At 38.2% G+C, this 26,544-nt stretch overlaps 1 protein-coding gene across 1 annotated transcript in view; it reads left to right on the top strand.

Annotated features, from left to right (window-relative positions):
• The first annotated feature begins 8,647 nt into the window (after positions 1-8,647).
• DTHD1 (death domain containing 1) overlaps positions 8,648-26,544 on the top strand; it is a 71,421-nt gene continuing 53,524 nt past the window's right edge. Inside the window, exons 1-2 of the mRNA XM_036762330.1 lie at positions 8,648-8,915; positions 10,588-11,236. Of these exons, the coding sequence (XP_036618225.1) occupies positions 8,648-8,915; positions 10,588-11,236 (917 nt within the window). The remainder of the gene's footprint in view (positions 8,916-10,587; positions 11,237-26,544) is intronic.

Here is a 26,544-nt window from a genome sequence, read left to right as displayed (position 1 = left end):
TCTGGTTGATATTCCTGATATGCCAATTTGATCCACTTTTAATTCAAGTACATTCTTAGGCATCTTTCATTGAACTCTTACCATTTTCTCATTATAACAAGAGAGAAGGCTGTTTCCAAAGTCAATGAGGAGGTTTAACATACAAGGAAATAACTCGATATCCTTGGCAATGTCAAATTTAAGTTTTCTGATTACCTCTGCACTTCTCAATTACTGGTAAGGGCACTGCCATCCTCCCAATGACCTAGATTCATAACCTAGGTGTCATCATAGAGTCTAGACTTGGCCCTCATTCTACTAACCTTACATATCTAATCTGTTGCCAGGTCTTGTCATTTCTATGTTTGTAACATTGCTGGTGCAAATTGTCTTCTCTCCACTCACACAGTCACTACCCTGGTGCAGCCTCTTATCATCTCACACTTAGACTATTGCAGCCTTCTGATTGGTCTCCCTATCTCGATTATCTCCTCACTCCAGTTTATCCTCCATTAACCTACCAAAATAATCTTCCTCAAGTGCAGATATGACCATATCAAACCTATCCCCATACAAACTTAATGAACTCCAGTGGTCTCTTGTTACCTGCGAGATAAAATGTAAAATCTTCCATTTAACTTTTAAACCTGGCATTTTCTCACCTTTTCAGCCTTCTTACATTTGATTCCCCTTCACACAACCTACCACCCATTGAGGCTGGCCTTTCGTTCCTCAAATAAGACATTCTGTCTCCCTGTCCCTGTGCTTTTTTACTGTCTGTCCCCTTTGTCTGAAATGATCCTCCTCCTTTCCCTTGCCTCCTGGCTTTCTTCAAAACTCAGATAAAATCTCATGTTCTTCACAAAGCCTTCCTGAGAAGGGAGAGATACTTTTCAGCTGAGGGGAAATCAAAGACATTTTTATTGAAGAAGTGGCACATGATCTGGGTCTTGAAGGAAGACAAAGATTTCATTAGGCATAAATATGTGAGGGAGTTTGTTTTGAGCAAATGGCCTAAGAAATTCTCAGATAAATATAAAATTCATATTGTATATATATATATGCGCATATGCACATATATGTAAGCATATATGTATAAATACAAGATAAAATCAATGAAAAGCCAGTAGTGAAACCAACACAAAAGGGAATAGTACGAAATACAAGTTGGACCCCAAGTGCAGAAGGAATTAAGTACCAAGCAAAGGAGTCTTATCTAATTGTAAGCCTAATAAGGAACCACTAAAGATTTTAAGGACAGGAAATGATGCTGTCAAACCTAGACATTAGGGATTATTTTGTTAGTTGAGTGAGGAAGGATGGGTATGAAGATAAACTGGAGGCAAGGAAATCTATTAGGAAACTTTTACAGTAAATCAGGTGAGAGGTGAGGAGGGCCTGAATTAGGACAGCATCAATACAGAAAGAGAGAAGGGCAGAGGTACAAAAACTATTGTACAGGCAGAAGAAACAGGAATTGGTGGGTGATTAGACTGGGCCATGAGGGAAATGACAGAACAAAGATGACTCCAAGTTTTCAAGGCTGTGTGCCTGGGAGTATGATTGTACTACCAATACAAATAGGTAGGTTGGAAGGAAGGAAAGGATTTTGGGGGAAAGTTTTGAACATGTTAAGTTTGAAATATAAGCATGTTGCCTCAGCAGAGATATCCAACAAGCAGTTGAAATTGCAGAAATAAACTTAAAGGGAGAGATAAAGGTTGGAAAACCATCATCAAGAATTGTATATAGAGATGATAATTGAAGCCATATAAGTAAATGAGATCAAGGAGATCATAGATAGAGATCCACACTTTGGAGATAGGAAGACAATGAACCCATCAAAGAGAATAAGAATAAGTGGCAGTAAAGGCTTTAGGAGAATCAGGAAAGAGAAGTGTCAGTAACACCCAGAGAGGAGAAAGTATTCAAGAAGAACTTCATGATAGTAGAGAGAATAAGGACTGAGAAAAGGGCATTGGCTTGGTAGTTAAAATCTTACTGGTAATGGTTGAGAGAGTAGTTTCAGTCAATTAGTAGGGTATTAAACATCCTGAAGAATTTTAGCCAATATAAATACATTCCTATAAAGAGAAGCATAAAAGAGCTTAGGTTGTACCTCAGCTAGCAAAGTCAATACCAGTTTACCTTGCCTATTGGGCAAGGAAGAGGGCCACTAGGAAGGGTGAGAATGTGGAGAAGTTTTGAGGTGTAGAAGAGATGAGAAAGCTTAACAAAATGGCCTCAATCTTCTCAACTAACTTAGAAGTGATATCATCTGTTGACCAAATGATTTGGACAGGGATGGAGGTAGGAGTTTGAAGACAGAAGGTTCAACCCTTTTATTTTCACCTTATAATGTATGTGTTTCAATGACTTCATATAGTTCGCTTGGTATTATTAGAAGTAAAGATTTTACTGAAAAGTAAAAATTATTTTTAAATAATTCCATAAGTTTATTAGTAACAGTAATAAAAATGCCCTGTTATAAAGGCTCAAGACAAGGTTTCAGTTTACTTTTTGTGATTATCTTAGTTCTTGGCTATAAAGACCTGTTCTTCTGGGTTAGTGGCTTTAATTAATTTAAAACAAGATTTAAGAGCTAGCAGATGCTAGTTTCAACAAGTAAATGCATCATAGTGTGTGATGGGTTTGATTTTGCAACTCATATGCTCTCAGGAAGCCAGACAGATTGCAAGCTCAGGCCTGATGAAAGCAAATGTCATAGAGGTTAAGGAAACTGGTTTTTCTGGAGAAGGGATTATAGTCCATGACTAAGAGGGAAAAACATCTATCGAAACAGACATATATAAGTGCTTTATATATATTTGCATTTGTATATATAATCTAGTGACTTTCAAAATACCACTGTAATTTTTTTTTCTGACTATTCAAGATGATTTGTTCAAGAGCCTGGCTGGTTTAGTAGACACATAGCTGTCCTCAGGGCCAGGGCACCATGGGTTCAAATCGAGTCTGACACCTGCTGGATATGGGATGCTAGGCCTATCACCTGACTTCTCTATGCTCTCGGCAACTGTCTAAGACTAGAACAGGGGTGGGAAACCTATTGCCTTAAGGACCCTAAGGTCTAAGGCCAAAGGTTCTCCAGCCCTGCACTAGAAGTTCCATAAAGTGCTGACTGCTTTGGTAGAGGCAGTTTCTTCACTAAGGGCTTCCTACACCAATAAAATCACAGGTCCAGGCCCAAATCACTATTAAAGATAATTATACAATTAAAATCTCCTTTCAAGCTATATCCGGGAGCCTTTACTCTGAAAATTAAAGGTATCTACTTATGTGTATCAGTAAAAGATAGATTTAGTCAATAGGTGACGTAAGCAAAATGAAGAATGTAATTACCTCCCTACCCCACAAATTGAATTTCTGAAAGCCCTCTTTCTTGTCCTTTATTCTCTGCGAAGTGAGCAACTCTAAAGTAGCTAGGACCTTAATTCTTCTTTGTCTCGACCTCCCCCTTCATCCCTTCTGTCCACATACCTTTACACCTACAGAAGCCACTTAGGCAATATTTATGCCTTTGGCTGCGTTGGGTCCTTTGGCTCTGTTTTTCCTGTCCTCCAAGGATCTTCAAAGTAGCTACAAGAACCCTGGGGCTTTAGATGAGGTGAGAGAGGGAGTGGGAGGAGCTGGGGGATGGGAAGTATCACCGGCTATCTTTGGAGAGGTTTAATTGCATTCCATTATTTCTGAAGGAGACAAAGAACTGAAACTTTTCTGGAATGCTCTCTGATTTGTTTCCCCTGTACTTTATTTCTTTTGGTTGATGGGGTGTGGCAAGCAAATGGGGGAGGCCATTCCTGCTTCCTTCTTTCCCCTACCTTTATCTCTGAGACCCCATCTGGGAGTATGCTCTTGAGACACTGAGGCAGTGGTGGCCAGGTCCCCCTAATATTGCACAGGGATATTAATTAGATGTCATTAGCAACCCTCCCTACCCCAACCAAGGCTTCTTTTCAGGGTTTTCTCCTGAAAGAGAGAGAGGGTGGTTTTTGTTTTGCTTTGTTTTGTTTTTCCAATTAGAGAAAGTGTTACCTGGAAGACCAGAGGCCTGGATCTTTCTTTCCTCTGTGCTCTACCCCCGTTTACTATATAAACAAACACATGCATAAAATCATCACTGCTGTCTCTACTTTAGTACGGGGGGGGGGGGGGGGCCTTTCTTCAGCCTTTAAAATAAGGCTAACATATTCTATTTCATAACTAGTATAGAGAACACAAGTAAAAAAGGAAAACTAATTTTAAAAAGTAATAGCTGACAATTATATAGCATTTGATGTTTACAAAACACTTGCAATCATTATCTCGTGGGCTTTCAAAATAACCCTTTGAAGTAGGTGCTCATTATTACTCCTATTTTGAAACTTAAATTGAATTAAATTGAAACTTAAGAAAGTTAAGTAATTTGGGCTTCCACATGAGCATCTGACAGGATTCGAGCTGAGGTTTTCTTCTAAGTCCAGTATTCCACTGCTCCATGAAACATCAACTTTTTAAAATCAATCCATGATCTTTAAGTTCTCTTGAGGAACTGTGGGCAAGACACTGTTTTAGGAGATGTGGGAGCATATCTTTCCAGACTGATAATACATTACACCCCTTCTCACACTTCACAGTCTAGTCAAACACACTGGCGATCCACCATGCCTAGAATACTTCCTTCCTTCTCTTTTGCCTCATAGAATCTCTCTTAACAGATGCAATATGAATTGTCCAAGGCCACACTGCTAGTAACTCAAGTCTTCCTGATTCCAGGGCCTGCACACTCTCTTCTATGCACTCATCTGCCTGTTTATCCTTTACCAAACTCCAGCCTTGAGAATCTGCATCCTTTGTTCCTGCTCCTGTGCTGCTGCTGAAGCTGAACCACTCTGATTGGGTCTACCACAAACATATGCTTTATAACATCAACTAGGCCCTTATTGCAGTAAGGCAATACTTTTAGACCCTCCCTCCAGTTTATTTGCCACAGCAGCAATTCCTAAACTTCTCATGCCTCCTCAAACCTCCCATGTCACCCCTCCTCCTCCTCTCAGCTGACGATTTCAACTCATATTTCCTCCAAAGAATTGGGGCCATTCACAAAGAGGTCCCTCTTCTTCTCTCTTCTCTTATGACATTACTTAGACATCTTAACTCACTATCTCCTCTTTCATCCATCTTAGATGAAGGCATGGTCTTTTTTTTTTTTTTGCCAAAGGCTATTTTACTGTATCCTTGATTCCACCATCTCCAGCAGATTGCCTCCATTTTCATCCCTCTCTAATCTTCATTTTCATCCCTCTCTAATCTTCATTTTCTCTCTATTGCCTTTCCTGCTCCCATACATAGTCAACCAATTCCATTACCTTCCCATTACTTCCTGTTTAGCTTTTAGAGACCTATGCAACCTGGCTCCAACCTGTCTTTCTAGACTCCATGGACATTACTATTTTTCCTTTGCTCGTTCTTCTTCCAGCCAAACTGGACTTTCCTCTGTTATGTTCTCCTGTGGACAAGATTCAATCTCCTGTGCCCTTGTACTGGCCATGCTTGGGTTAAACTCTCTTCTTACCTTAGGCTCTTCCTTTATGAGAGAGCTCAAACACTATTTTCTATATGAAGCCTTTCCTGATCTCTGCTTGCTTCTCCTCATTCCCAACTACTAATGTCCTTCCTGTCATGCTGCATTATATTGAAATACTTTGTATATACTTGTAAGCTTTATGTTGATGTTTTAGGTAATTTTATTTGTACTTGCCAACTCACATCAGTAACTATGTACATATAGGATACACACACACACACATGTGGAGAAAGGGAGAGAGAGGGCAGGGGTGGGGGTGGGGAAGGAAATGGAAATGCAAAGTTCTCTCAGAGGAAGCCACTAGTAGCTGAGGGGGGCTGGGTACTAGGAAAAACCTCTGGCATAAAGGAAGTCTGGGAAGTTAAGTAGCAGAGGTGAGAGGGTAGGGCATTTCAGGAATGAGACACAGCCAATGGATATACAAAGAGTTGGGAGATGGGGTGTCATGTGTGAAGAATAAATAGGTCAGTGTAGTTGGATCAAAGAGTATATGGGGGAGGACATAAGAAGTCTGGAAAGTTAGAAAGGCGGCTAGTTCTGAAGAGTTTTAAATGCCAAATAGAGGATTTTATATTTAACCCTAGAGGTAATAGGGAACCACTTGAATTTAATGGGTAGAAGGGTGACATTGTCAGATCCCTGCTTTGGGAAGATCATTTTAGAAGCTGAGTGTTGAATGCATTAAGTTCAGAGAGAGAAAGATGAGGCAGGGAAAAGGCTATTACAGGCTCTTAAAGGCTATTAAAAGGCTATTACAATTATTCCAGGTGAGAGGTGGATGGTCTGACCTGGTGTGCTGGTTGTGTGAGTAGGAAGGAAATGTATATGAGAGAGATGTTGTAAAGGTACAAATGACAAGATCTGTCAAAAGATTGGATGTGTGGGTGGTAGGGTGGTTGGTGAGTAGATTGTAGAGGAAGTGGCCTGAGATGAGAGAATGCCATTCCTCCCTGACTACTTTATACTTAACTTCCTTGTATTTACTTTTATTTATTTTGGATATGCTTATATATGAAGAGAAAACTGTATGGTACAGTGGAAAAATTACTAGCTTTGGAGTCAGTGTACCTGGGTTACTATTTGTGTGAGCTTGAGCAAGCTAATTTACTTCTTTGGGCCTCACTTTCCTCAGCTGGAAAATGAAGGGTTTAGACTAGATAAATTCTTCAATATGTATAGCTTATTTCCTCCAACAGAAAAATATAAGCCCCTGAAAAGTAGGAATTTTGTCCCTTGTATTTGCATACTTTATACACAATGCCTGACACACTGTAGGTACTTTACAAATGCTTGTTGATTGATTAGTTGAAGAAAAAGTCCTAGACTTCAGGATTTAATAACTACTATCTATTTATCTTCTCTGGGAGATAAAAGCAGGTTTTTGAAGAAGTAACTAACAATTCAAAAGAGTAAACGGAAAATGCTAAATGAGTGACAAACAATAATTCAACATTTCAACTTGCCAAGTATTTATTAAGTACGCACTATGTGCAAGAGCCCTTGTTAGGGTCTTGGAATACAAAGAAAACAAAACTGAAATTTCTTCCCTTGAGAAGCTTATAGTTTATGATTGGGTTGAGGCATGAGCACTGATAATTCTGTAATGGTTTACTAGAGATCCTGGTCTAAAGGCAGGGATATATTCTCCAGTATTCTCCAGCATTCATCTACTCCATTCACCTGGAGCATGATAATTGTGACCAATGAGATGGTTTGCTCCTACTCCCGTGAAAAGGGACAGGATGAAATCTTATGAGCTGGATCTGTGAAAGCCTGTTTAGGGAAGGCCATCAGGAACTTCAGCAGTAACTTGGGGAGAAGAGTTGCTACTGCAGTAAAAAGCCCCCAAATACAACACGTGCTATGGGTTGGGGAGGAAGGAGCTGCTATCCCACCCTGCCACAACCTCTGTGCCTAAAAATCTTCAGCAGCGACAGTACAGAGAGTGACGAGAAGAGGACACTGTGACTGAAGTATTAGTAGTCCATGATCGGGGTGGAATGTAAGCTAGCTGAATATAGGGTTGTTATTACTATACTGATTTATGTGTGGACCTTTAGTGTTGAAATTCCACCAAGGGATGATTGAAAAAGCCATAGATTTTCTTAACTACTAGGAGCTATCCCAGGATAGAGGCTCAAAGCTAGATGAAAGATATTATTTATTGATATGGTAGAACTTTTTCAAAGTACAGAAAAACCAAGCAAATCTGGACCAAGAGAAACCTAGACAATCTGGGTTGATAGCAACTTCCTTTGGTGTATACTGGCTGGTGTTAGCTCTTCTGAGACCTATTACTTTAGTCACCTTTTGTCTCTTTGTTCTTCCTTCTTAATTCACTTTACTGTATTATCTAATCCACATCTCCCCATCCTGTTAATGAAGAAATCATGAGAGGTCACAGCATAACACATAGAGAGCTGAAAGGGACGACAGAGACCATCTAGTCCAATGCTTCACATTCATACCTCCTCCCCTCATTTTTTAGATGATACTAGAGATAGAAAGTTATTCACCGAAGGTCACATATGTCACCATTTCAAAAAATGCATTTCCTGAGGCTTTCTGAAACTTGGGGACATGTTTGCTTGTCTCCCATCCTCTAGAGTTGTTGTTTTGTTTTAATGATCACTGGAAGAAACTTAGCAATCACATTAGTCATCTGTACTTATTGAAAGGACCTCTTGAGGGAAGCCAGGTGGCTTCTTGTCCTCCCACTTATCTTGGTTTTCAGTTTACTAATCATTTTTACTCCCATCGTCTTGAGTCTGGAGATCATTATCCTTGGCAGAGAAAACAGAAACTGAGTTTAATCTGTACTGTACACAATAGCACATGGTGTGCGTGCACCACTGCTCACTGATTTCCCAAAAGCCCCTCCTTTGGTCACCTAGTAACTTTACATTGGTTAACAACAATATAATGCTCAGCAAGGAATTAATTGCTATGCTATTTAGAGAGGATTCAGCTGACGAACTTTGAATATCTAGGTTTGAGAAATAATAATCAGCGACACGCTTGAATCTATTTGTTTATTTATTTATTTACTGTTTTTTTTTTTTACTTGCCAATAGGAAGGAAATGGATCCAATTGGAATGGACACAGGTAAACTAAGTCAACTACTAAAGCAGATTTGGTGGCAAAACCAATCGTTAAACGAGACCCTTTCGTGCAATGACTTTCAAGATAAAGATGGCATAGGGACATGGGTATCTACAATGATCATGCTATGTCAAGAGCTTAGTGGGGCTCTCTGCCAACATTTGGAACGTGTTACAGGGACACTACAAGCCACTTGCCAGCAACTGCATGTTCTTGATGAACAGAAACCTTGCATTTGGAGACAAGGCAAGTAAATATTTTGCTACAATTATAATTATTTAATATATCATTTATTATGGCACATGTGATATGGTGATCCTAATGCTTTCCTTTTAATACCTTTATGCTATGTAATACCAAAGAGGAAAATTGGCATGCCCTCAAAAATGAGAGGTGAAGTCAATTTCTAGTTTGCACCTCCATGTATACTTCTATGACCTATTTTATACCATTAAAATATAATACTAAATGATTAAATCTCAGTTAAATATTAATCTTCATTTTACATAATTTTTTAAAAATATCAAGCCAAATTTACGTCTTATAAAATTTTATAGGAAAACTCATATTGTTCCTTACATTGTACTTAAATGGAGTGTCTTTGGAAACGTAAGCAGGCAAAATTAGGTATGTTAAAATTCACTGTTATCCATTTTCATCTTTTGATATGGTTACTAAACAAATCGGAGGAATACTATATGCATAGCACATCTTGACTTGAAGAAAGAATTTGATAAAGAAAAATATTTTCCTGGACAGGTAGATTTTCATCTCATGGAATAATCATAACCAAAGACTATTAATTGATTGATGTCAACTTGAAAGAAAGCCCCCAATGACATGTCTTAGACATTGCTGGGGATATAAAAATGCCTAAAAATGACCTTTATATGCAAAGGAGTATCTTCAAATACATTTGGATCATGCTTGGTAGTTTACCAATTCTCCCTCATTCACCCAGCCCTCCTCAGGTAATATAATGCAATGAGATGGAAAAGCATTTATTAAGCTCTTGCTATGTGCCAAACATTTTGCAAGGAGCATCATAATTGTTCATAGAAATATAAAGCTTCACTGTTATATCTGTTGGTTAAATCACACATATGTGTTCAATTCTGGGTGCTACACTTAACAAGGGGCATTAACAAACTAGAGAGTGTTGGGAGGAAGATGGACAAGATGTCTGGAAATCATAAGAATAGTTACTATTTATATAAGCTTTAAGCCACAGAAAACATTTTATGTGCATGACCTCATTTTGAGTCTCATAACAGTATTATGAAGTAGCTACCACAGACATTATTGGTCCCATTTTACAGTTAAGGAAGATGAGGTTTGGGAAAGTAAAGTGACTTGCCCATAGAAAGATACCTAGAGAAGTGATGGAGGTAGATTTCAAAGCCTAATTTCTTCTGGCTCAAAGGCCATATAGTTTTTCTACTTTAACGAATGATTGCGGGAAACTAGGATATTCACCTGGGAGTATAGGAGGCTTACAGGAAAACTGATAGCTATCTTCAAATATGTGGTGAGTTACCATGTAGAAAAGGGAGGAGGCCTATTTTGTGTTGTGCAGAAAGCAGAACTGGGATCAATGGGTGAAAGCTTAGAAGGAGGTAGATTTTGAATCATAGGAAAGAACTTTATTGTAATCAGCTGTTTAATAACGAACATTCTTGGCACAGCAGCCGCAATAGTTTCTTAAAGAGGATATAAGAGGGCCCTTGTAAGTTATGCTTCTGTATCTGGGGATGCTCCAGAAGAGACTACATTTCTCTTTTAAAAGATGTTATAGATATAATTCTTATCTTGTAAAGCTCCTTCCTTCTCTAAGATAGGATGATTCTATTGGATAAATACTTACAATGTAGAAACAATTTGATTACCATTTGTATTCATTGTATTTTTTTTAATCTAGAAATTAATGCTCTGATAGACTACCTCAAGAAAATAAGTGAAAATTTGAGGAACACTGTTATACATCTTCAGAAAGAAGAAAAAGACATAGTTAATTTATATGCCATGAACCATGAATATATTCCCCTTTACACACAGACCACCATCCAAAATACTTTTGGTGGAACAAACATTTCTGAAAAAGGGAAAATGGATTGTATAGAAACAGCTCCTGATCCCAGCCAACCATTTCCCCAAATTTCTCCCCCTAAGGAAGGAGAAAGTCATTGTATGACCCAAATTCAGATACAAGAAAACAAGGAACTGATGACTTCTGCATTTGCGGAGAAAGAAAATATCTCATCATTGAATGGAAATGTCATGAGGCAAGAAATGGAATTTAATGAAATGTCCTCAGAAAATATGGCAAATAAGGATGGTAAACTAATAGAGGATGCTGTTGTAGAGAAAAACTATGCAAAGAGGGAAGAGATTAGTGCTAAAAGATCTAGGGAAGAACTTCCAGAAGGAGAATTTCAAAGGAATATGGAGAGTATGAATGAAGAAAAGACAGTGTCTTTGATGAATGATATTGATAATAGACATGGGGGAAATGTTCTTACAAATTATTCAGAGAATCTAAACCAAACAAATCATGTTCTGGAAAAGGAGTAAGTAAATATATTTTTCTTGGTAATGTGTGTTTGTGGCTATAAATAGAATTTGTACATAAGATCAATTTCATTCTTCTATTGATTCATTTTTTTTTCAAACCATAATTAATCCCCCTAGACTTTCCCATAAAACTATGAAAGGAGAATTACATCGGGGTGGTGGGGGAGGTTACAGGGTATAAGATAGTATTAGAATGCAAGTAAATACATGCTCAGCAGACATTTGTTAAGTACCTAGTATGAATAACACTTTGTACTAGGCTAGGGGACATAAGGAAGATAAAGGGATAGGGTCTTTTCACCAGGTCAGTGAAATTCATGGCAGAGTTGTAATTAGAATGATGACCTAGCTCTTTGTTCCAGGTCACTGAAATTTAGAGGGTACAAAATTTAACACACATATATCTTTAGCAGCATAGAAAGTAGTTTAGCCTGCAGTTAGTATGAATAGTTAAAGTAGGAAGCTACTGAATAGAAGGCATTGAGCGATAACACCCATCTACATTATTACATCCATCTGGATCCTTCCGATGATGAGTCTGGTTTATTTGTCCCTCAGGTTGGGAATCCTCTAGGGCAGATGTTCTTAATCATTTTTTGATGTCATGGATCCCTTTGGCATTAGTAAAGCCTATGGATGTCTTTTTAGCAGGTTTTTGAATTTGTAAAGAGAATACATAGAATTACAAAGGTAAACAATTATATTAGAATACAATGATCAAAACATTAAAAACAAAACAAAACATTCATAGACTCAGAGAAGGACCCCTGCTATAGTGATGGAATTCACATTGGGAGTAGAGGGCAAACTTAATTTTCTGTTCTTTTAGTGAGAAGTAAATAATAGTAGCTTTTGCTTCTAGATACCCTGCCTAGTGGTCAGACAATTTGGGCACATTCCTGGCCTCTGTTATTGGGGCCTGCCCACCCTAACTTCTGTCCTTCCCTATTTCTCAGGCCTCTGTCATAATCGACCCTGTTATCCTAAAAATTATGTTGGGAATGGGGATCTGTATCAATTATGAATTAGTCCTAGATTTGCTGCTTTCAGAGCCATTCACTTTTATCTTTGAAATATTTATGTTTACCCCCTCCTTACCTTGCTTATTTAGCTTGGCAGACAATGGGATGCTGAGGCTTATTTTTGGACTCTTCATCCCTTAATTTATGTATTCATTTACTTATTCAACACCCATTTATTAATACCTTACTAGGAGCAAAGGATTATGCTAGGTGTTGGGAGTAGTACGAAAGCATAAAGCTCAGGTATCTACCTTCATGGGGTTCCTCGTCTACTAGATAACATGACAAGCACAGATGCTGTAGACTTACTGTATAGTTGTAGTTTGCTGCAAAATAAAATATTATAGGAATATAAGAGAGTGCTCTTCACGGACAAAGGAAGAGAAGGTAATTTCTGACTGGGAAGGACCAGGGAAAATATTGATGGAACAAGTGGCATTTGAAATGGGCATTAAAAGATGGGTAGGATTTCAACAGGAAAGGATTGCAATTGGGGGTGGTGTTCTAGGCAGGAAGAAGAGCATAAACAAAAGTCATGGAGATAAAATTCTATTTGCATATATGCCTCTGGCCCCTGTGTAGGTGAAGAAGGATTTGGAATAATTAGATTTGTGTCCTGTAGTTGACAGAAGAAGGGTTCTCAGATACTGGTTGGAGGTACCTAAACCTTGCTTTCTGAGAGCAATTCTAGGGAAGCTATGACCAGCTAATTTGGGGCCCTAGAAAGAATTCAAAATTGGAGTTCTCCACCCCACAATATAATGGCATGGAACGATTGGGATAATAGGTATATATTTTTTGGTTTTCCTATACCTCCTTTAGCTTAGCATTCCCAAAGTGAGGTGTTTGCCTTGCTTTTGTTACCCCTTTGAATTCTAGAGAGTGTTGGACAATTTCATTAAATGAGAAATTTCTGGAACAGATATTCTTTTGTTTGTCACTAGAAGGTACAGTAGAAAGTCTACTGTAAAGAACTGCCTCTAGGGGTGTCCAGAGAGAACACTGGTGTGTGAAAACACTTAAGCACTAGGCCTGGATATACAGATGCCATCATGATCACTGTCTATGGATATGCTCATATCTTACTTCTTGAGAATAATGCAGCCGGAGTAGATAGTCCCTTAGCAGTTCCTAAACCATAGCATCCTACAATACTTTCTTCTTTCTCCTCCCACACATAAAAATTAGAATTTGTTACAGTGGCAAGAACTCTGGCTTTGGGGGTCAGACCTGTGTTTAAAAGTTGCCTTTGAAGATCACTGCCAGTATGACCTTGGGCAAGTGACATCCTCCTTGAGCCTCAGTTTCCTACTCTTCTAAAATGAAAGGATTAGATTAAATGACTTCTAAGATTCCCTATAGCTCTGAATATCCATAATCCTAAGAAGTATCAGATCTGTACTTGTGGTAGAGGGTTGTAATGAGGCAGCGGAAGAAGTCTTCAGTTCAATAAATAATACTAAGAACAAATTTAATTTTGTTAACAATAATATCAAAGGAACTGAGAGCAGGGGCTTCAGGTCTTCACAGATGGGTAAGTATTTGGGCCTGTGTTGCTGAGATTTTTTTAGAATGGTACGTCTAATATCTTTCTTAGAAATGCTGAGTTCTAAAAGGGAAGGAAGTCCACAAAGTAGACCTACAAGTAGAATCTTACTCTGGTTTGGATGAGGCAGCCACAGGATCCTGGTTGTTTTTTTGATAGAGCACTGTATTTGGTATCAAGTAGAACTGAATTTGAATCCTGCCTGAGATACTATGTGTGTGGCCCTGGGCCGGTCACTTAACTTTTCAGCCTGATTTTCCTCATTTTTAAAGAAAGAGATAAAAATACTACCCACCTCACAAGAATGTTGTGAAGATCAGATTAGATAATAAATGCAAAATTCTTTGTAAACCTTAGTGCTGTGTATAAATGGCTAGGTGGTTCAGTGGGTAGAGAACTTGTCCTGGAGTCAGGAAGACCTGATTTCAAATTTGGCCTCAGATACTTACTAGTGGCATGACCTTGGGTGAGTCACTTAGCATTTGCTTTCCTCATCTATAAAATGGAGATAATAGCACTTAGTACCCAGGGTATTTATGAGGATCAAATGAAATTGGTAAGGCATTTGGTACAGTGCCTAGCTCACAGTCGGCCTTATATAAATGCTAGCTGCTATTATTATTGTCATTAAATGTTAACTATTTTTAGTATTATTTCAAGTTTGCTACTGAGTCTCCTGTCATCGTCATGTATTCTGGTCACTCCCTTGGAAGAGGGTATCAGAGATTGCACTTCACACCATATCTCTGTGATGTTTAGGGAGTCATGACTTCGTCTACTGTTATTCCAGTTCTGAAAGAAAGTGGTAGGAGACAAAACAGGATCAGGGTCCTTTTCAGAATTAGGGTGGGAACGTAGGAGAAGAGAGGGGTAAAGGCTAGCTTAAAGGGCAAAGAATATAAGAGAAATTAATAAATGGGGAGAAACCACACCAAGAAGAAAAACAGGATACCTTCGTGATTGATCCTGCTGGTAGTCAGAACTAGGGGGCAGGTGACTGTCAGTCACCTAGTACTCAGCTCCTTACTGTTACATCCCAGGTTTTATGTCCAGGATTATCTGTCCATTCACCCATGGCTCTGACTCCGGTTACCAATCCCTCTGATCCCTTTCAGATTCAGGTGTCCTTTCAATCACTCACCTCAAGGTCATGCTTAAACAATAGTTAAATTGGATTAGTCATTTAGCTGGTAAAATCAAGAAATCATCAGCCACTTGTATCATAAAACAGTCTTTTCATGGTCTGTCCAGTTCTAAAGAGAAGACAAATCATCTTCCTCAGGCTATTTTGTTTTATTCTCTTGAGTTTCTCTAGGGGAAGAGATAACCTGGAAGTTCATTTGCTTCACAAATTCCCATCACCACCTATGCAGAGAGTGTAGTGAAAAGAAGGGAACATAATAGTGACTCAGTTAGCTAATTCACAGATTGTTGCATTTTGAAATTCCCTTTGGATCTTGCTGGTCAGGGCAGAGTGTACTCATCAGTACAAACCACTTTCTTTTCCTCTGGTCCACATATTCTGGCCGCAAGCTGTTCTGGGCCACCTGTCTTTTCAAGGCTGGGTTGGCATTGCACCTTAAAAGTGACACTCTCTGAAAGCTATTAGAGCAGGGAGCTCCCTAGTAGTACTAAAGGTAAAGGAAGAGGGAGTTACTTTCTTCTTTACTGCTCTATCTCTGAGCCTCTTTCCTTAACTCTCAAGTTCCATGCTCCCGGTGCTGTGTCTGACATATGTTCCTATTCCAACTAATCTGACCCACACTTTCAACAAAACCATCTGGAAATGGTCCCTGTCTTGGCATCCCTGCAGAAACAGAATAAACTAATAGATTTGGTGTTGGAAGAGACCTTGAACAGCATCTATCCATTTGTGCCATTTTATAGACAAAGAAACTGAGGTCTAGAGGGGTAAAGTGACCTTTCTAACAAAAATAATAAATAGTTGAGATGAGATTTAAGTCCAGTTCCTCTGACTCAGTGCCTGACACATACATAGATACAAATAAATACAAAATAGTTAAATAAAAAGTGTTTTGAGCAGGAGGACACTAATAATTGAGGAAATCCTGACATGATTCTCCTATTCCTAAAATGTATGTTCAATGTAAAATATTCATTTTTATAAGGGAAAATTTGTTTTTTGTTTCAAGTTTGTTTTTATCATATCATTGACATTCCAATTTGGTAAAGTCTTCTATGTAATACCAGATTTTTGCAAAAAGCCATTTAATAGACAAAAAATTACTAATTTGTATAAAGAACCAGTTTCTTACCCATTGATGTTGTTTGGTCATTTCAGTTGTGTCTGACTCTTTATGACTCCATCTGGAGTTTTCTTGGCAAAGATACTCCAGTGGATTGCCATTTCCTTCAGCTCATTTTACAAATGAGGAACTGAGGCAAAGAGTTAAGTGACCCACCCAGGGTTACATAGCGAGTAAGTGCTTAAAGTGGGATTTGAACTCCTGAAGATGAGTCTTTCTGATTCCAAGCCCAGCACTCTATCCACTGCTCTACCTAGCTGCCACTTACTCATCAATGAACCCTGCCTATTAAAATATTATATTTTGTTACTTAATTATTATTCCAGTTTGGCATAGTGCAAAGAGATTTGGAGTCAAGTCAGTAAGTTTTTAAGCATTTTTAAAGCATTTACTCTGCCAGGCCTCTTTCAGATCCAAATCTATCATTATATTCAACCCAAATCTAGAGTGTGAACTGCCATAAGGCCTTATAGTGAAAGGACTTGATTTTTTTTAAAGTATGTACAATGACACATGCCTTAGTGATATTCCTAATTGATGTAATAGCTCCTCTTAAAATGTCCAGGTATGTACCTGAGCATATTCCTGTGTGGGATGAAAGACCCTCACCAATTAAAAGTTAATAAGGAGCCATTTCAGGGTGGGAACAGAAATAAATTTTATTCAATTCTTGAGAATTGGGCATCCTCTGCTAGAACAGATCTAGCAAGGGAGGTGCTTTACAAGGAGCAAAGCACCCATAGTTATACCTAACACAAGAGAATTCCCGCCCTCCTCTGACCCTTCTCACCATTGGCTGGGAGGTGGGCTTACAATCTGAGCATGAAAGCTAGACAAAGAACGAGGAAATTGAGGCACAGAAACTCCAATTCCCATTCCCTTAGTTAATGATTACAACTGAGGTGACATCTATAAATCTAAAGAAGGAGAATTGGAAAAGGGGAGGGGAAGACCCTCTCTACTCTTTACAGTAGAGAAGAACAGGTCATTATGACCCTGTTCTTACCGGGCAAATCTTTAAACCAGAACCAGAAGAAAGAACAAAAAGTTTCAGGGTAAACTTTCCCAGAGGCTGAGCCATTAGACTCTCACAGCCTCAGAATTTTTTTTTTCACTTTCCTATTTCTTGATTTTTAAACATTTCTTAGTATATATATATATATATCTTCCCTGTGAAGTCTTCACATTTTATTTACCTCACACGGTCCATTGAATATGTGTTGCAAGAAAGATAAAGGCCTGATGTAGGGAGAAGTGAAGGTTTGGCTTATTATCCTCTCTCTCATCCCTACAATCAAGTAAACGTCACTTAAAACAGGTTGGTTAGAATCACACCAGCAGTGTGATTCTGTAGAGTTTATAGGTGTGATAAAAGGCTTGTAAAGGAACTAGACAAATTGCCAAAGTCTTCACGAGGTGCCGTGGTCAGTAAAGTACAAAGCAGAAGCCTGGAAATCATCTCCTCCTTGTTTTGGTTTCACTTCTCCTCTCCTCTGTAAGTGGTTAGGTCTACTGCCTTTCTTTAGCCAACCTGAGCAGTAAACATTTTGTTCTTAGACATTAGTCAGGGAAAGGAAGATGTAGGGGATGAGATGTGGGGTTTAAGACACTTTCTCAAGGAGCACAGTGCCCTGCTACCTTCTAACAGTCTTAAAGGCAGGACTATCTGGAGGCAAAAGGATGAATGAGAGCACCTTTAAAGAGCCTTCTCTGTTTGAAGACCAGTCTGTGGTCTTACTGTCTACATAGAGCACTTAGCATGATGGCCTTCCTAAATAGAACTTAATATTCCCTCTAATGATCTTAGATATCATCCTGTTTGGATGGACCAAATAGCCTCTAAAAGTCCCTATAATGAGAGGAATTTGACTAACTTTAGGTGCACACCTTAGCATTTAACTACCGGGCCTCAGAAAATGAGATCCTCTTACCCATTTTCTTTGTACACATAAACCTCTCACTGGATGATCTGGAGCGAAGAGGAAAGGAAGGTCAATTTCCAGTTGACCAATTGTCCCATCATGTCATCCCATGTAGTGCAGACTCTTGGAGTCCCTTACTCAACTCTATTCCAAGCAGCTCATCACACATAGCTTGGAGGGTTTTCAGAGGATGCTGCAAATAAATGAATAGGCCAGGAATCCTACAAGACTTTACATGTTCTAAGGTATGAAGCCTGGTTGTGCGATTAGCAGAAACATTGGGAGATGAGGACCTTGCATAATGAAAAATGCCCATTTATTCTTGCCAGCACTTTCATGCTCTTGCATTACCAAGGCCTAATGCCAGAGATGGAGAGATAGAAAAAACAAAGGAAATGATAGAGGATGCTGCTTGAAGAAACATTTCTTTAGATTCTGTCTCAGATAATTAGCTCTTGGTATTCTGGCTATGAGGGCTTCTCTCATATCTGCCTGGGGCCTTTGGAAGAGAGGTTAAAGTTGACCTTTTATTCCGATACTTGAACTGAAGTGTAAGTAGCAGGAAGATGGATAAGATGAACTCTGAAGTCCCTTATTCAGGCAACAGGTATTTATTAAGCACCTACTGTGTACAAGGCACCAATTGTCTGCTACAAACACTGCAGCAATGAAGACTGTGACCAAATGAAATCTGAGGGACATTGAGGGGATGTTGTGAGAAGAGCTATAGGCCACAGATGTAATTCAAATGTACAATGTTCAATTCATGATGGTGAAGACTGAGGAACTTGCAAGAAGCTTTTGGATACAAGGCAACCAAACACAAAGCTCTACCCTCTGCTATCCTATTTAAAACAAAGTTTCTTAATGTGAGGTCTGTGGAACCCCAAAGGGGTCTGCAGGTAGATTTCAGGTGGGTTCATGAACTTGGATGGGAAAAAATGAACTCATTATTTTCATTAACCTCTAACTGAAACTTACCTTTTCCTAACATTGTTTTAAAACATCATCCTGAAAAGAGGTCCACAGGCTTTACCAGACTGCTAAAGGGTCTATAATACCAGAAAGAATTTTGAAGAATTCCTAGTTTAAGGTTGCCTGGATCCTGCCTTAGGAGCCTGTAGATGACAGGAGAGAGTTGCTACAACAGTGGGGATGTATAAATCAAGGGGACCATAAGCTTTGCCTTGAACAATCTAGCCACAAAGGCTTTCTCTGAGATGACCCCTGTAAAGCTGTGGAATTGGAGGTAATAGTGCTTGGGTAGGGTTTAGGGAGCATTAGCACAAAAAGAAGGTTGGCTCTAAGCCAAGGAAAAACTAAAAATTCAGTTAAGATCAACTGATTTACTCCTTACATAAAGTAGCAGATGGGGATAATGTAGTGAGAGGTGGGTGGGTGGGGAACCACAAATAATTAAAGTGTAATGAAATCAGTGGAGTTTTCTGAAGTGTCTGGGCAAGGAGGCATGAAACCTTAATATCCTGGGTTCATTCTCTTAAAGGTCCTCTTCTCCCTCCTTTCAGACAAACATATTTGGGCTGAAATGTGATTGAGAGAAAATTATTTAGGGGATTACCACCTGTTCTCTGGCCAATCTTGTAATGCAGAGGCATGAGGAGAGGCTGATAAAGTTGCCCAGGTCAACTGTATTCCGGTGGGTGGTAAAGGCAAATTTAGAATTTAAAAATGCAGAGGGTAGTGTGTGGAAGGATGAAAAGTAAAAGAGGCTTTTATTCAGGTGAAAGGGAAACTTAAAATAAGTTCATAAAGATAAATTGCTCTACCAGAGCAAACCAGGAAACCACCAAGAAGCCAAACTTAGCAGAAAAAAACAATCACTTCCATCTCCTAAGGCTTCAAATCTTGTTGCATGTGACCACAAGATAGTATGAAGCCTTCTACCTAATCTAGAACCTAATAGGAACACAATTCATGTTCTGGTCTCCTTTTCTCAGCAATATCTAGAATTGGGGGTTATACAGTTCTTCAAATAGAACAAATCTCTATCTTGTCTTTCATAGATGGGTAAATAAATTGATGACAGGCTTAGTTCAGTACTCTGGACCAGCCCTTAGCCTTCAATCATTAAGATATCTGCCTGAGTTTTACTGGTTCTTCTAGTGACCAGAGCAATTTTGGTTTCTGCTGTCATCTATCTGTCTTCAGGAAAACTCAAGAAATGGACACCCAGAATTCTGAAATTTAAACTGAGAAGGAAAAATAAAACCTTTCATTGAGTGACATAGCAGCTCATACAGCTTAACTCACATGAAGGAATCTTTTCATATCAGACAGAAACGTGTTCCATCTTGGTCTAGTTCTGCTAGTGTTCAAACTGTATATTTGGGTCATGAGATTAAAAAAAAGAAAGAGCAGGGAAATGGAAAAAGAAGTGGCTTAATTAGGCCTAGATTTGGGATCTTTGACTTTTATTCTCATCTTCAAATTATCATTGGAAAGAATTCTTTCAAAGAGAAAGGGGATGATTTTAAATGTCTTAAGTGAAACAGATATGAATATTTTAAACTTGAGTACCTACAAGATTTTTTAGAAAGCATGTTATTTCTAATTAATTTTGCTTTATCATTGCTTTATATGGAGCATATTTATCTTAATCAGCCTAACTCTCAGAATCACAGAATTTGAGAATTGGAGGGGACCACAATAATCATCTAACCCAAAGGACTACAGCCTAAGGGCCAAATCCACCCGCTGTCTGTTTTTACATAGACCAATGAGTTAAGAATGGCCTTTATGTTTTTAAAAAATACAATCAGACTTTATTTAAAAATATAAAACTTTCTTAGCTCTGGACTGTACAGAAACAGGTAGCTGGCCAAATCTGGCCCTTTGCCATAGTTTGCTGATACCCGATTTAGCCTGTCAAATCTTTTTATATCCTGTTATCTACTACTGGTAGCCAGTAGCTATCCTGCCCCACTTTTTGTCATCTGCAAATCTGATGAACATGCTAACTATGTCTTTCTCCAAGTCTTTGATAAAAATATTAAACAATACTTAGCCAAGCATAGATATCTGGGGCTTTCCACAGCAGATTTCCTGCCACAGTGACATTGAATCATTAACAACCACTCTTTGAATTTGGCCATCCAATCAGTTCTTATCCCATCTGATATATATTTATCTAATATCTACCTTTTCATCTTCTCCACAAGAGAAGTATGATATGCTTTATCAAAAGATCTGCTAGAATCTAGGTAAACTATATTCTCAACTAGTTGGGCAATCCTGTCAGAAATCAAAATGAGCTTAATCTGGCATGACTTACCCTTGATGAAGTCCTTCTGATAATTTATAATCACTGCTCTACTTTGAGTGTTCAAAGAGGACCAGTACCTCTGGTGTGAGGGCTTGCTGAGCTCTTTTCAGGGCTGCTCATTTACCTTTGGTGTTTACTTGGCATTCAGCTCTCACCTGTGGCTCCAAGAAGATGTAGCATGTGCAGTGGCCATGCCCCAGTAAAACCACCTTGGCAGAGGGGCTAAACCAGGGTGAAGGTAAATTACAGGCATCGAACCTGTCAGTGAGTTAGGGGGGTGACCACACCAAGTGTGTGAAGACTTTCCCAGGCAGAATGAGTGGCTGGGCATTTATTCCAATGGCCCTGAAAGAGGCTGAAGCATGTTTTGCAGAGTGCTTAGGGCTTGGTCAGACATCAGAGATGTCAAGGCCATTCACTGCTTCATGGGGCATTGCCAGTCATCTTGATCTTTTTTTCTTGCCACTGGACTTTGATGACTCTGGAAGAGAATGAGGTTGACAAATTTGTACAACTCTGCCTCACTTAAATCTAATTTATACATGAGTCAACACATCTCATTGGTCCTCTTCGAAAATGAAGGACCAACAACATTTGGTCAATTATTTCTTCTTGAAGTTTCCCAGAAGTCAAAGTTAAGCTCACTGGCTTACGTTTTACAGATTCTGTTCTCCTCTTTTTTTTTTTTTTTTTTTTTGTATAAAGATCGAGACATTTGTCCTTCAGTCTTGTGACACTTCTTTTGCTTTTCATGGTCTTTCAAATATCATGGACATTGTCTTACCAGGCTCCCATCGGCTACAGGAATCATGTCTACGTGGTTACCTGGGACACAATCAAGAGGTTCATCTGTGCCAGGCAACTGAAATTCATTAAGGGCAGCTAGTTATTCTCTCACTGTTTCTTTACTGATCCTGGGCATAAACTCTTTATTAGTCATTTTTCTTTTATCATTTCAAGTATAAGGTTTACCCCCCTTGGCAGAGAAAACAGAAACAAAATGGGAGGCCGGGCAATTCTACCTACCCTATTTTGTTAGTTATCATGGTAGCAAGTAAAAGTCCTATCTCTTTGATTTTCCTTTTTCTCTCAATTTAGCTGGAAATAAAAATTTTTTAAAATGCCATTTTTGTGCTCTTTCCCATGCCAGCCTCACTTAATTCTGAACTTTAGTATTTTGGATATTTTTACAGGATTGTGACACCCATATATAATCTTATCTTACACTAACTTGCTTCCATGTTCTGTATATTTCTTTTTAAAATATGCTTATTAGTGAGTTTCCATGTATCTATATCAGTCTCTTCAGATAAATCCCGTTGTTCCTCCTCAATGGATTTTTCCTCTGCATCTTCATCTGAGGATCCCATCCCTCCCAGGCCAATGTCTCCTGAAGCATTTTGTTGTCCATGGAATCTTCTCTTTCCTCTGACCCCTTGGAAGTCATCTTTCCTAAAAGCTAGGATGCATAATATATTCTCACCATAATTCTCTTCCTCTATCACAATCTCTAAGATGGCATTAGTGACTTCCCTCCAAGGTTCTTATCATTTTTCCCCAGCAATTACTTCCTCCCTGTTAGTGGATAGAATTCTGTCCTTTGGCCTGGAGGTCATAAATAAAGCAGAAATAATCCCATGCAATGAAGTATTCCTTGAATTTACTGTGGAATAGAAACCCTGACTTATCCTACTGGAATTTAGTGAAGTGAGAATTTGTTTTCTACTCCTTTAGGCTGTGAAAGAAACTAAGGTGGATTTGTGTTGATTATCTTCTGGAATGAAAGAGGCTTGATTGTATAATAGTTAAAATGCATGATTTTCTCCACAGAAGATCGCCTTTTCTCCACTAAGCTGGATACCTTTCATTGTCTTTGCATGACTGGAATGCATGTTAGAATCCTTAGCTTTTTTTCAAGGCTCCACTCAGGCACCAACAGGAGAATGCTTTTTTCTAGAACCTCTAATTGTTTACATTCCCTCCTCAAATTATATTATAATTTAGATATGTACAGTCTTAATGCAGTCAATCCTATCCCTTTGATAAAGTTATGTGGAGATTATTTGTTTAGGACTTTGATGACATAGAAATTATTCCATTCATTTATACTTTAAAAAAAACAACTAAAAAGCATGGTTATGAAAGGGTTCTTTTTAGCATAGTAAAGTGTATGTATCTAGTACCAAATGCAAATATTATCTACCATGGACAAATAGTAGAACCTTTTCTAATAAACACAGGGGTAAAGGAAGGATGCCCTCCCTACTATTATTTGAAAGTAGTTCTGGAAATGTTAGTGATGGCAATTATAGAAGGCTAAAAAAAAGTTAAAGGAATAAAATAGACAAAAAGAGGAAAAAAATATCCCTATTGGCTGATCATATTGTGGCTTACTTAAATAACTCTGGAGAATCAGCAAAGATGATTGATAGCTTTAGGGAAGTAACCAGAAATGACATAAATTCCCAGAATCATCATCATCAGTATACATTGCAATAGACACACACAAAAGAGGAAATGGAGATTTATCAATAGAAAGAAAAATCCCATTCAAAGTAACTCCAGACTGCATGAGTTATTGAGTAGTCAATTTGCCAAGGCACACTCAAGACTTAGGCTTATTTCTATGGGGCAGATTTATAAAATATGCCCAGTGTTCATAAGAATTCTGCGCTTGGAAATACAGTTATGAAATGGCTCATGCTTATGACCCCACTTAGACAGTAATATTATTAAACTTCTGTGGTAATAAAATCAATGCAGGTAGGGCAATGTGGAAATTATTAATTAGAAATGATCTTTGAATAAATCATCAGTGAAGACTTTGTTAAAATTTATAGAGAATTAATACAGAGATATACAACTAAACCCAGAGCCATTCTCCAACATATGAATGACCAAAGGCTATGAATAAACATTTTTCAAAAGAAGAATAGTGAATTAGCACAATTAAATGAAAAATTGCTCTAATCACTAATAATAAGAAAATATTAACTAAAAACAACTCAAAGATTTCACAAAATGTCAAATCATTCAAGATGAAGAGAGATGCCAGTAATTAATGTTGGAGAGTTTGTGGGAAGATGGGGCATTAATATACTATTGTCACAGTTGGGAATCGGTCAATTTGGAATTGGAAAATAATTTAGAATTATGTTTAAAAAAAGCATCAAGTCAGAAAAATCAGTGAATTATTCAAAGTCTTTGACTTCACTTCTGGTTACATACCTCAAGGAATTTAAAAAATAGGAAAAAAAAGGTCCTATTTATGATAAAATATTCATAGCAGGAATTTGGGGGTAGCAAAAACCAAACAATTGGAAACAAAGTAGGTGTTCATCTCTTGAGGAATAGCTTAACAAATTGTGCTATATGAATTCAGTGGGATATTCTGCAACAAAAAATGATAAATATGATGAATTCAGAGAAATATATGTATGCTTGAATGAGCAGATAGAATAAGTAAACACAAACAAGAAAACTTTATAAACAGTTAATACAATACTATGTATGAAAGCAGTCCTGAAATGAATCTCAATTCTAGATAACTGTAATGACCTTGGAAATCTTTGGGGAGTGGGGTGCACAGGAAAAGGAGGGGAGGATTTGTAATGCAGAAGTTGCTGACACATACAATTACTGTGCCAACAAGTTGGTTTTGCTTAATTCTTTTCTTCTTGTTATGTGGAAAAGCTTCCTGGACGGTGGTTTTGAGGTGAGATATGTCAGGAAATGACTATATAGTTCCATGCCTAGTCTATCCCCCAACTCACATTCACACATGGGTGCCCAGGTCAACAACTACTTGAGATGAAAGGTTTTCAGTGTATGTGAATACTTAATACTCTAGCGGCTACAATGTAGCCCATAAGCCAGTATCAGTGGGTTTCCCTTAATGAGTTCAAAGGCATTCCTGTAACTGATATCAAGAACAATGGCAACAAAGTGTTCCTCCCATAAATCTGGATACATTCTCCTATTAACACACACACACACACACACACACACACACACACACACACACACACACTCTACCAGTAAGAAGAGTGCCAAGTTTTCACTAAAAGAAAAATGCACATACAGGGTACTTCCATGACTTAGTAAACTTACTCCTTCGGCATTGAAGAACCCATGCTCTTTTTCCTTTCCTAGTGTCTCAATGATGCTTTTTCTGGGAGCAGCAGGTCTGTGAAACAGGTCAGCCACCACCAGGACTCACTAGGTCTGTTCCTCTGAGGCTTAACTCCCGATCAGGGCTAAATCTCTCTCCATACTTACAAAGCTCTTACTGTCCCATGACTGGTCAGACTCCTTAGATGGTGTGTATTGTTTTGTAAAGGCCACTAAGATACAGATGATCCTTTATCCATACACTGCATTGATGTCCTATAATTCCATCAAATTTGATAGAAAAATTTTTCTTCATATTTCCTAAAGGAGAAAAGAAGTGCATATGTTTCTTTGCACTTTATTTAAGTGTTATCTCTATTACCTAACAGGTAATATCCTTTATTATATCCTTATATCCTTTAATTTCATCAAATGGTCTGGAGGTAGATTAATCGATCAGGTGCCATCTGATTAACTTTACCTCCTAGTTTTTGCAAAAACAAAAGACATCAATAAACTTGATATATATATATATATGTATATATATATGTATATATATATACATATATATATATACACACACATATGCATGTGTATACATACAAAAATACAAGAATGGCATGTGAAAATTAAGAAAAAGGACATAGAAGTAAGTGATGTCTGGGACTAAAACACAGCCACACCTGTATCACTGTCATTCATTTTGTGACACAAATCCAAAACAATCTATATAATTTATATTGTGATGGATTTGTGTCATGGTAGTGGTAGCCCATGAATATTTGAGCAATGCCTTTTTTCAGAGTTGGGGGTTACAAGGACAAATATCTCCACAAACCATGTGAACACATCACAATAGGACCACAGAACTGGGGATCTTTTTGGTGCACTCATGCAGCTACCACCAAGAGAATCACCAATAGCTTCTTCTGCCCTTTCAAATGTATGTGTGGACAATCTGTTGAGCATTTACTACTACTACTTTGTGGGGATATGTGAAATTTATTTTAAGACACTGAACTTCCAAGTTATCTCCCTTAAATCTGATAAGATTTAAGAAAGTGAAAAACAACCTCAACCTGAAAGGAGAGCTGTAGCTGAGAAGTGACTGAGATGTTGCATCCTATTATATAGGTATTTAATGCTTCTTGATT

The sequence above is a fragment of the Trichosurus vulpecula genome, chromosome 6 (assembly GCF_011100635.1).
Source record: "Trichosurus vulpecula isolate mTriVul1 chromosome 6, mTriVul1.pri, whole genome shotgun sequence".
NCBI classification, from domain to species: domain Eukaryota; kingdom Metazoa; phylum Chordata; class Mammalia; order Diprotodontia; family Phalangeridae; genus Trichosurus; species Trichosurus vulpecula.
The sequence above is the reverse complement of the archived record's forward strand: the minus strand, read 5'-3'. Positions and strand labels throughout refer to the sequence as shown.